Source organism: Melanerpes formicivorus, unplaced genomic scaffold, assembly GCF_026170545.1.
Source record: "Melanerpes formicivorus ecotype bairdi unplaced genomic scaffold, bMelFor1.0.p_v2 SCAF_4, whole genome shotgun sequence".
Taxonomy (NCBI): Eukaryota; Metazoa; Chordata; class Aves; order Piciformes; family Picidae; genus Melanerpes; species Melanerpes formicivorus.
This window is the reverse complement of record NW_027142356.1, coordinates 35,461,756-35,472,733: the sequence shown is the minus strand read 5'-3', so window position 1 is coordinate 35,472,733 and position 10,978 is coordinate 35,461,756. Positions and strand designations below refer to the sequence as shown.

Below are 10,978 nucleotides of genomic sequence, written 5' to 3'. Positions count from 1 at the left end.
GAGAAAAAAAAACAGAAGAAAACAACAACAAAACAAAAAAAGGAGGGAGGTTTTAAATGAGAACATTGTGATAACTTTTATTTAAGTAGTTACATTTGGTGTTTTTCAGCTTGCCACTCAAAACTCATCAGGTTTTAAGCTAAGAAAAGCTACACGAACTTCAGGATTTGGGTAAATCTTGTAGCTTCTTCGTCTGTGTTTAATTCTGTGGTTTAAAAGCCACCATAATGCCATTTGAAATCCATTTTTTTTCTGTAGTAGCAGAGTTCAGTTACATTGCTCTCTATTACACAGAAATGATCTTTTGGATGTTTGTTTTTTTTCCTTTGGAGATCAACTTAGATGGAAAATCAGAACAATGATAACCCCAGCGTTCTGCCAAACTAAGAGTTTCCTCTTCACCCTCCATCGACTTTCAACTTAAAAGTAACCAGTCACCCAATCCCATCTTTTCTCTGCCCTTCTTCACTAGTCCTGTACTCAAGAAGGGTTGACTTTACCTCTTTGCCTTTCATCTAGCTAAACCCTTACCAGATAACTTTATTGCTCTAAGTTTCTTACACTCCATTCCAAGAGAAACTTCCACGTGAAAAGCCCAACAAAAGGCAGTGTATGAAAGTACATATTTAGGAAGGCCTATCAATGGGGAGGCAGCCTGCATTTCATATGCATGTTATGCAATGTCTTCCTCTCACTTTCCTGGAGTGATCTTTAAACAGAAAACAGAGGGCACAGGGACAAAGGGAACGTATCCCACTAGAAACAGTACTGCCAGTCAGTCATGCAGACAAGAACTGCCTTCAGAAAAGCCATTGCAGGCATAGATAAATAGATGGATCAATATGGGAGGGCCAAATCACTTGACCTAAGGCAAGAAAAAATTTGGGGGCATGCCCCTTTCCTAAAATGGGAATCCCTATTTTCTGTCATCCAAGGACAATGACCAACTTCAAAACATTTCTGAAATTAAGCATGACACTGTTGGCTCCTTTAGAATCTTTCCATGTACTTAGCTCATATATCAAGTGACTCAAGCTCTACATGTTCTCTTCATGGGTAAATTTTTAGTAGTATTATCATTGGGGAATTCTTCTGGTTTAAATGATTCAATTTTGCAGGGGGGATAAAAAAAAAGGGTGTGAGGACTAGACTATATTGTCCAATATTTAGACATTTACATGGTTCTTTTATTCCCCCTATGTAACAAAATTCTGTCCCACCACTGCAATCCAGGCTCTGGAGAATAACACTCAGTACATCCCCCAGCTTAATTCTGCTTGAAAAGGAAGAAAGCAGCTGAAACAGCTCTCAACTCAGACTGTAGCTTCAAGAGTTTTAAGATTTTCCTCATCCCAGCACTTCACCTTTGCATCTTCACAGGATTTGAAGGAGTATTTGACAGAGTGGATTTTTCATTTGTATGACTCCTGATGGTTGTGTTGGTTTGGTTTGGTTTGGTTTTTCCCCTCCTGGCCCCATATTTTTTTCTGGCAATTAGTGGTTGGAGGATATCAATTTCTTGAAAATAGTTTAAAGAAGAAGAAAAAAATAAGACAATTAGGTTTCCTACAATTCCATTTTTAAATACCAGATCATCTTAGCTCTGTGTGCCCATTTTTAAAGCAGGTCAGGTATACAATATGCACTTTATTTGCATGTTGAGGACTAGAATCTCTTCCCATCCTGTTAGTCCGTTGTAGCTTTGTGTGAAATGAGGGGATTGTGTATTTAAAGAGGGGGGGGTAAAAAAAACAGATTAGGCAAAAAAAAATGGCTCCTAACAATGCCTGTTCTTATTGTTTGAGAATTCAAATTTGTATTAAATACAGAATTCACTTGGACTTCTCCATCTGGTTTGTGTGCGCTGCATAACAATTGCTAGCTGGGATTAAAGACCTCCACCCAAAACCAAACCCAAAAGAAGTGGAGCCAGTGCTCTCAGCCATCAGTGTATCTCATATAAATAACTGCTGCTGGATTGTTTTTGCAATCTATACATACATTATAAATGATTCAAAAGAATTAAGGGATGGGCAACACATGTGAGCAAACCTCTTGCTAATTGGTATTTGGGATCGTTTTCTCTTGCCACTTCCTTAATCTTTCCTACTTCTCCTTCGCGAAGCGGTTCCCGCGGGTTTACACTTCGGCCCTCGTCCTGTTTGTATGCAGTGATCAGATACAAACATTGTGAAACACTTTTGAGAGAGAGCTGAGGATTCCTAGACGTCCTCCACCTGCATCCATCAAAGCCACTGTGTCACCAAGACGTGCATTAAGTGTCTCGAGGCTTCTCTGTCGCGTTCAAACCCATCTTGGATGACGAATGATTTGGAATGTGTCAAATGGAAGGAGAGAAGTTGGTGGGTTTTTTTCCCCCCCTTGGTTTGGTTTTTTCCCTCTTATGTGTTATGTAAAAGCACTTGTAGTACTGATGAATTTATCATTCTGTCTGCATGAGGCAATATTTAAGTGTTCTGAGGCAATGCATGGTGGTTGCTGTTCCCTGGTTTTTGTAATGCCTTTGTTAAAATGTCTGCTCGTAATATCTGGAGGAAGATAGCGCTGCGCCCGCAAAACGACTCTGCCCCTTCGACTTCCTTGGTACTGGCTGGTTTTCACTGGTAACAAAACTCAACAAATGAATTTCTCCTTCCCCACCCCCCGTCCCCACTTCCCCCCTGCCCTCACTCTCCTGGTTTCCTCAGCTGTTAACCAATGGATCTTTATTAAACAAAGGAATATTTTAGCATTCCAAACCTGGTTCCTGCTTATGCAAACCGTGACTCCACGACGTGGGCTTTGCCTGGGCTGGGTTTTGAGCATTTAAGGACTTCTCATCTAAGCAATGCTGTGCAAAACTGGGCACTTTAGAGGGTTGATTCTTTAACCTAAATGAAAGCATTTCCATGGAGAGAGTGATTTGTAATTGCAAAGCCGTGACCAGAACAAGTTTAGTGGTTTTCTTGGTTTGTGGTTTGGTTTGTTTGTTTGTTTGTCTGTTCGGGTTTTTTAATCATATTTTATGGTGTTTCTTTATTCTAGAATAGAAGCAGCCATAAATGCATTGATATTGGGGTTCAGTTTTCATTTTTTGACTTCCAACCTAGTTGTTCATTCGGGTTCCTCAGCGTTCAAATCGTACGAACCGCTGCGGAGAGCAGTCAGTCCGCAGGAGCAAAAAATCTGCGTTCGCGGTAAAGCGAGGGTTTTGTTGTTGGTTTTTCTCACAGCTCCACTAAGCCATTCCTGCTGAAACTGTCGTGGAAATTCTGAAGCTGCATGAGTGAAGATTTTCCTTTGACTCGGTGTTTATGGTAGCTCCTCAGGTTTAGTTTTCACTGGATGTTCGATGCACTGTGTTTTATAAATAGCTCTTCTCTCTGAGTAGCACATTCGGTTCTATGCAGTGTTACATGTCATTATTTGGTGAATGTGCATGTTTTGAACTGCAGATTTTAAATGTTTTGTCTTTTAATTGTTTAAAAAAAAATAATAATGATTAAAAAAAAAAAAAAAAACAAACCCAAACACAAAAAGAATAAACTTTGCCATTAAACGAAGAAGCTTTGTGGAATCGATTGGTTGCAAATGTCAGGGATCAAGTTCCGAGGAAGATTTCATCGCTCTTGGGTTTGATTTCTTTCAAATGGGATGTATCACAAGCAGCATTTCACAAATACTAAGGAATTCCAAGGGGGGGTTTATGGGGGGTTTTTAGGTAAAATGAATAAGAAGAAGATGTTTTTGAGGGGTGTGGGGTTTTTAAACACTTCATTTTGAGATGGCTTTTTCAGTTCGTATGTGAAGGCCAGAAAAAGTTGGGGGGGAGGGGAGGGGGAGGGGGAGAGAATATCAACAACCCAAAAGAGGAAGCACAGGAATCTATTACAGCTTACTTGATTAAATATTGTTGGGTAATAGGTTGGACTTGATGATCTCAAAGGTCTTTTCCAACCTGGTTTATTCCATTCTATTCTATTCCCATTCCATCCTATTCCTATTCTATTTCTATTCCATCCTATTCCTATTTCATCCTATTCTTATTCCATCCTATTCCTATTCTATCCTATTCCTATTCCATCTTATTTCTATTCCATCCTATTCCTATTCTATTTCTATTCCATCCTATTCTTATTCTATTCCTATTCCATCCTATTCCTATTCTATTCCTATTCCATTCTATTCCTATTCCAGTCTATTCTACTCTACAGTAGAGCCCTAACACGTTCTGGTGGTGATGCCATGTTTGCAGTACAAGAATGATGGGAGTGGGAACAAGGAGACCTCATCCTCTTTTCCAGGCAGCAGTGATAAATTCTATGTCCCTTGGCTGTGAGAGTAGGAGGCACTTCTTCCTCCTGCCCATGCCCACCCACTGAATAAAAGTCAATCTCTGTAAACCTAAGCTAGCTTTTGGTTGTAGACCAGTGCCTGGTTCTTTGTAGACACACTAGACAGTGGATTGGGGTTTGTAGATTGGTGTTCTGCCAAGACAGGTTTAATAATAGATGGGTCTTTTTGTGCTGGGAGTTTCATGATACCCAGTCTTTAATGGTGGACAGAGCTGCTTTAAGGAGATTCCACCTCATGGTACGTCTGTGTCTCGATTAGACTGGAAATCGTGAGGCCATTTAAATTACTCAGGTTATAACGATCCAGGCCCCCTCTCAAATCCTTTCCCAGGCCCCCTTTCAAATCCTTTCCCTCTTAACAGCAAACATTGTTCTTAAGCTAAATTGTTTAACTACCCTGATTTACACTGCTGAATTTGCCAAAGTCATAGATGGAAAGAATAATAAGAAGAGAATGACATTTCTTCTGCTGCCTTTACTAATGAAGAGAGCACAGGCTGGAATTAACAGCCTCAGTGTTGACTGCAGGTGAAAAACTGTTCAGATGAGCATCAGGGAGCAGCAGCCTCCTCAAAAGCTGAAGCTCTGCTCAGAATATCAAGTCCACAGAGCTCATCTCAGTGCACAAAAATACACCACCAGAAAGTGACTCCACGCTGCTTCACATTACTGCCCAGGCTGTAACTGAACAGCAGTGAGACTCATTCTGAAATTGTCACCTTTCTTCTCCTGGGTTTTTTTTTTTCCCCTTTTTAAATTCCAGTGGGATTAGTATTGCAAACAATCCATGAGTTTACATAAGCCATACACAGCACCACTTACCTACCTGCCAATAAAATCCTTCACAGACATTCCTGCAGGTACACGTAATGTTTTCCTTAGCACCGAAGAGTTTTGATGCGTTTTGGAGACACCAAGCTTCAGAAACCCAAAGAGGCAGGGTGGCTGATCTCACTCATGTCACTTTCTGCCTGCAGAAGGCTTGGGTTTCAGGCATGCCATTCCCACTTAATGGCAATCGAAGCATTTTAGGCATTTTGGTGTGAGTGAATGGCCAGAATCGGCTTACTGCCATTTTTGTTTCCCTTTGGTTGGCTTTAGGTTGATGTCACTCTAGGAAAAAGTGTACAAACTAACTCCAGTGTTGCAAAAGAAAGAAAGAAACCTGCTGGGTTAGGAAAATCAGAGTGGCTGTGTTAGTGTTACTTCTGGCAGCAATCTCTTTGGGTCCAAGCATACATCCAGCCCTTCAAACTGTTGCATTAGTCGTTCATGCTGTACGTATCAGAATGCCACTTGTGTCCTGGCTGCGAGGGTTAGGAAAATGGCTGCTTCCTAAAACACAGAGGAGTGTCTAGTGCCAACAGGTCCTTTTCATCAGGAAGGAAATTCACCATTCTCTTCTGCACCCTGAATCCATCAGGGCTGGAAACGAGCAGCACAGGCAACAAGTGTTTCATGGGCTTGTTTCCTGTCCAGCTCCCTTACTCTATATAGGTCACTGCCACTGCAGCTACATGAGCAATGATTTAGAGACTCTTCTTAACTTACGGATTCTTCTTTTCCTGTGTGCAGATGGTCCATAATCACCACCTTACCTGCTTTACATGTAACCCAGTGCGCCTGTTTTAACTACACCAGCCTTAGATCCCCATCTGCAGGATCTGCTGCACTCTGGCCACCAATCTGTGATGTCCTTAGCACTCCATAAACTTAGAGACTTGTTAAGTCAGATTCATTGACACTACTCCTGTGTGTCAAGTCCTTCAAGCATTTTATGAGATCAAATACATTATGCAGCATCAGAGGAGGGAGGAGAGTAGCTCAAGAGGAGTATTCCCTGCTATGCTGAGTTTCACACTAGACAGCTAACTGCTCAGCCTCTACTTGGAGCAGAGTAACCATTCAAATCTGTGAGACTGTACAGAAGTGTAGCAACAATCCATCCCGATGTTAAAACATTCATAGAGCTGATTGCAGAACTCACTGGGACCGTGCTGGTGAAGGAGACTGCCCTGCCCAGTTCATTCAGCAGTAACAGTCCAGCTGATGGCTTCTCTGGGTACAGCCCATAGCTGAGGCAAACGCTGAATTTCACCTACCCACCACCTGTGTCAGAGGCTCTGCTGAGTGATCACTCTTGAAAGGAAGGTAAATTTGCACCTTCTTAACTAGAACTGATCAAGTTTCTTCTTCCAGACCTGTGCTGCCTTGGTTTACTACACTAATTGAAGACTTTTATTTGTAAAGAACACAGTTTGTTTTACTTTCCCTTTCTGCTGCATGTAGGAACAATCAGCAGCTGTCACAGAACGTTTCCAAACAGTAGAGCTGATACCTGTTGCAATACTCTGTGATATTAAATGGTTTCTCCCAAAACTTACTCAGCAGTCCTCTATTCCTTATCCATTAAACATGTGAATATGAAACAGAGAATCAGAGCATGGTCTGGGTTGGAAGGGACCTCCAAAGGTCATCTAGTCCAACCCCCTCTTCAGTCAGCAAGGACATCCTCAACTAGATCAGGTTGCCCAGAGCCCTGTCCAGCCTCACCTTGAATATCTCCAGGGATGGGGGGGGGGGGCCACCATATCCCTGGGCGACCTGTTCCAGTGTTCCACCACCCTCATGGTGAAGAACTTGTTCCTAACATCCAATCTGAATCTACATCCCAATCTGAATCTACATCCCAATCTGAATCTATATCCCAATCTGAATCTATATCCCAATCTGAATCTACATCCCAGGACACATCAGCCAAGCTGGGGAAAATTTAGCCACCCCCTGTCCTTGTCCTGTTCCATCAAAAACCAATAGCAAGCCAAGACACCTTCAATTAATTTCCCAACTCCTGGAAATCTGCTTTTGAAGCTCTTATAAAGCATGTAACTGCTGTGTGGCACGATTTTCACTTGTAATTAACAATCAGAGCATTTAAGCTAAAGCCTGCTACGTAGAACATTTTTTTTTTCTTGTGTATTTTCCATGTGTGGGTTTGGCTTTGGGGTTTTATTTTTTTCCCCTTCTTCTTCCATTTGGCTTGTTGGTTTACTTGGATGGAAGGCAAACTGAATTTATTCCTAGGGCAGGATGTTTTAAGCTACACCAGCGTGGGGTTTACCACACCTTTACCACAGCTGCATATAAAAAAAGCATTAATTGATCTATTAGTCCACCATATAGTCAGACTTTCACCTTAAGTCTGCACAACAGGTGTACAGTTTCGAGCTGTAAATCACTTCCAAAAGCAAAAAAATGAACTATTTTTAACACAGAGGGGAAAGGGGGGGGAGGGAAAAAAACCCAACAAACCAAACAGTGACACCATCAAAATGGGAAACTTGTTCATCAAGCGCTACCTGCACAGAGACATCCAGATGAGACACAACATTTCGACCACACAGTTTATTGATTGTGTGTGTGTGTGTGGTATGTGTGTGAGAGGCTAGAAAATAATTAGTGTTGTCAATGCTGTAAATACATTTTAAATTACAAGCTTGCCTTTACAATTATTTTTACAAATAGAACTTTTCTTTCCTTTTTTTTTCCCCTCCCCTTCCTGATCGCTTCCTCCGACTTCCTCACATTGCTGAGCAAGGGGAGGTGGGGGGGGGGGGAACCAAAAGCCAACAATAAATACTTCCTTCTGGAAAATGCTTTCACATAAAACCCAGTTTGAGAACGTTACACAGAGGAGTTCCTACTGATACTGCTGAGTACATTCTGCTTTTTCTCATAGATAATGAGCTGGCTGCTTGGGACTGGCTCATTCTCAACTAGCCTAGTTAGTAACTAGTTTTCTCTAGCTTCTCTACTACAAACAGGCAGTGTTAAGTTCAGGCATATTATGTGGGCTTTAAAGAGAAAACCTAAGCATTTTTGATGCCTGTAGTAAAATTCTCCTGCTGATTTTCACTGCTGGTGGAAGTGGGAAGCAGTCAGCTGCGTTCAGGAGGCTCCTTTAGTAAATGTTACTCCTCTCTTACTTCTGAGGCTTACTGCTGCCTTATAAAACTAGTCTGATTGCTACCGGTGGAATGCAGCCACTGTTTGTTACCTAAGTTAACAGCTTTTAGGGTTAAAATGTCATTTAGAACACCGTGAAATGAGGACCTGCATCCCAACACGGTTTTTCTACTTCTCTCTGAACAAGTTCTGCACAAATTGGACTGGACAGTCGGAGCAGTCAGGGTTGTGCACAGCTGTTTGGAATACTTTACAAGTCGGTTGCAAGTGCGACCCAAGTTTGGGAAATGAAGATCCCAAAGGAGCCCTTTGCACTTCGCAAGGGCAACTCACCCACGGGAAGGGTTAAATGAAGATCCCAAAGGAGCCCTTTGCACTTCGCAAGGGCAACTCACCCACGGGAAGGGTTCTGACCTCTGCAACCCCAGAGCACGTCAGCGTGACACCCAGCAGCAGTCCCTGCGCTTCCGAAGGCTGCGGTCGGTCGCTCCTCACAACTCCTTTCAGCTCTGACTAAAGTCAGAGCAGCTCTTCCCAACCAGGGCAGGCTCAGGCTGGAGAGGATACCCAAAGTACGGCGGCGACACCAGGAATCCCGCCGGCTGGGGCAGCTGGACCGCGTGGGCTGCCTGGAAGCAGCCAGATGTGTAGGGAGGAGGCGGCGATGCCACGAGGCAGCCTGGCTCTGCGCGGGGGAAGGAGAACCTGCGAACCGAGCCGCCGGTCGAGCTGGAGCTTGTGGCGGTGCTGGACTGCCGCGACGGCGTCCTGAAGCTCGAGGAGGCCAAGATCATGGGGAGGGTCTCCGTCTGGTAGCTCCGCAGAGAAAACCGTATTGGCTGCGACGGCTGTTTAGGTCTCAAGCACGTGCAGCAATAAACCGCCACCAGCGAGCCCACGATAATGAAGGCAATAAATATTGATCCCACGATGAGGAACGGAACGTAGATTGGTTCTGGGAGAAGAGAGAATGAGAAAAGCCACGCAAGTTAGCCTCCTGAAGCAACAGGTCTGCTGCACAGAATTAAAACTCCAGAGAGTTTATGAAGCATCCTCACCCAATTTCAGTCCCACCAAACACCCCAAGCTGCTCGGGAAAGCGATCTTGCAACCCGTATCATCAGAACAAAACTACAAGTTCAAACCCTGCCTGTCGCAGGCAAATTTTCTTTCTGCTGACAGGTTTAATAGTTACCAACTGCAAAAGCTGTCTACACCTTGTCCCGCTTGCTGCTTCCAGTTGGATTTTGCTTAGGAACCACACTCCTCTCCCTGTCCCGCACCCACGAAAACTGTTGGGGCTGTGGTAACAGCTTCAATCTGCAGGTGAAGCTCAAATGCCGCAGATGCTGTTAAGTCGCTTCCACTGATCAAGTGGAAAGTGCGTGCAGAATGTCCGACTTGGGTTGGTTTTCTTTTGTTTCGAAACCCGTCGGTCCCCTCAAGGGCCCTGCCCGCAGAAGTGTCTGCAGAGCAGCGCGGTCCCGTCCTACCGCCGGGACAAACAAAGTTAAAGGGGCACAGAGAAGTCTGCCGATGTAAACGTAAAACACAGCCGCGCCTCCCAGTTTGGCTGCATCCAGCTGCTGGGGCGCCTTTTCATCAGGAGGTTACGGCACCGGGCGCATCCCCGGGCCCCGGCTCTGCCTCCCTGCGCTGGGGGCGCTCCCCTGTGCGCACCTGGAGCCGCTCCCGCCTCCTGCCCACCAGCCGGGCTGCGCCGGGCCGAGCCAAGCCAGGGAGCACAACAAGCGGCGCAGCTCCGGGCGAGGGACATTCTGCGGCAGCCGGATCCCCGCCCGTCCCCGGACCCGCGGGCTGGGCACTCACGGGCGGTGACCCCCGGGTCCGGGGGCTGCCGGTCGTTGGTGCAGCCGCCCTGCTCCAGGCGGGCCTCGGCGGCGGCGCAGCAATAGCGCAGCGCGCAGGAGCCGCAGCAGATGGTGGCGGCCGCCGTGTCGAAGCCCTCGGGGCACTGGAAACCCTCGTGGTAGCCGCCCTGCCCGTCCACCCAGCCGTGGCAGTACTCGCCGGTGCCTCCGCCGCCGCCGGGCTGGCCCCCGCCGCCGCCGCCCAGCAGCCCCAGCAGGAGGCAGCGCAGCAGCAGCAGGGCTGGCCGCCGCCGCCGCCCCGCCATCGCCCCGCTGCCGCTGCCGGGGCAGGCGAGGGGCGGCCCCGGGTGCAGTGCGGGGCCTCCTGCGCCGCGGCCGGGGGTGGGGGGCAGCTCCCACTCCCCCCGTCCCGTCCCTGCTCACCCGCAGCCGCGCCCCCGCGGGGCCGCCCCCGCCGCGCCCCCGCTCACCTGCAGCCCGCGTTGCGCTGCCTCCGGAGCCGCAACCCCTTCGCCGGACCGCACGGCGTCGTCCCCATGCCCCGCCGCGGCCCCTGCGGGTGGGCCCGTCCCGTCCTCTCCCGTCCCGTCCTCTCCAGTCCCGTCCCTGTCAGTGGGACAGGGCCGAGCCTGGACGGAGCGGGCTCTGCGGCCGGGTCAGCGTTTGCTTTTTGGGGAAGCTTCTTCCTGCCGGGGGTCCCGGGGGCTCAACCCTCGTGAGAAACCAGCAGAGCTGCAGGGCGGGCATCTTCCAGCCCGCACACCAAACTCAGCCTCTTGCCCCAAAGCAGAAGGGTCTGTTCCACCGGCAGGTTCTTACAGCAGC

The 10,978-nt window shown here is 46.8% G+C and overlaps 1 protein-coding gene across 2 annotated transcripts; it reads right to left on the bottom strand.

Annotated features, from left to right (window-relative positions):
• Nucleotides 1-8,700: 8,700 nt before the first annotated feature.
• On the bottom strand, nt 8,701-10,766 carry SHISA3 (shisa family member 3). Of its 2 annotated transcripts, none has more exons than XM_068171315.1 (2): nt 10,152-10,458; nt 8,701-9,276 (listed from the first exon to the last, which is right to left on the bottom strand). In XM_068171315.1, the coding sequence occupies exons 1-2, from the start codon at nt 10,456-10,458 to the stop codon at nt 8,825-8,827; spliced, it is 759 nt and encodes a 252-aa protein (XP_068027416.1). In that variant the 3' UTR covers nt 8,701-8,824. The 2 variants fall into 2 exon arrangements, 1 of the variants encoding a protein (XP_068027416.1); XR_010993439.1 differs by lacking the exon at nt 10,152-10,458 and adding an exon at nt 10,624-10,766 and having other exon boundaries at nt 9,217-9,276.
• Nucleotides 10,767-10,978: the final 212 nt, after the last annotated feature.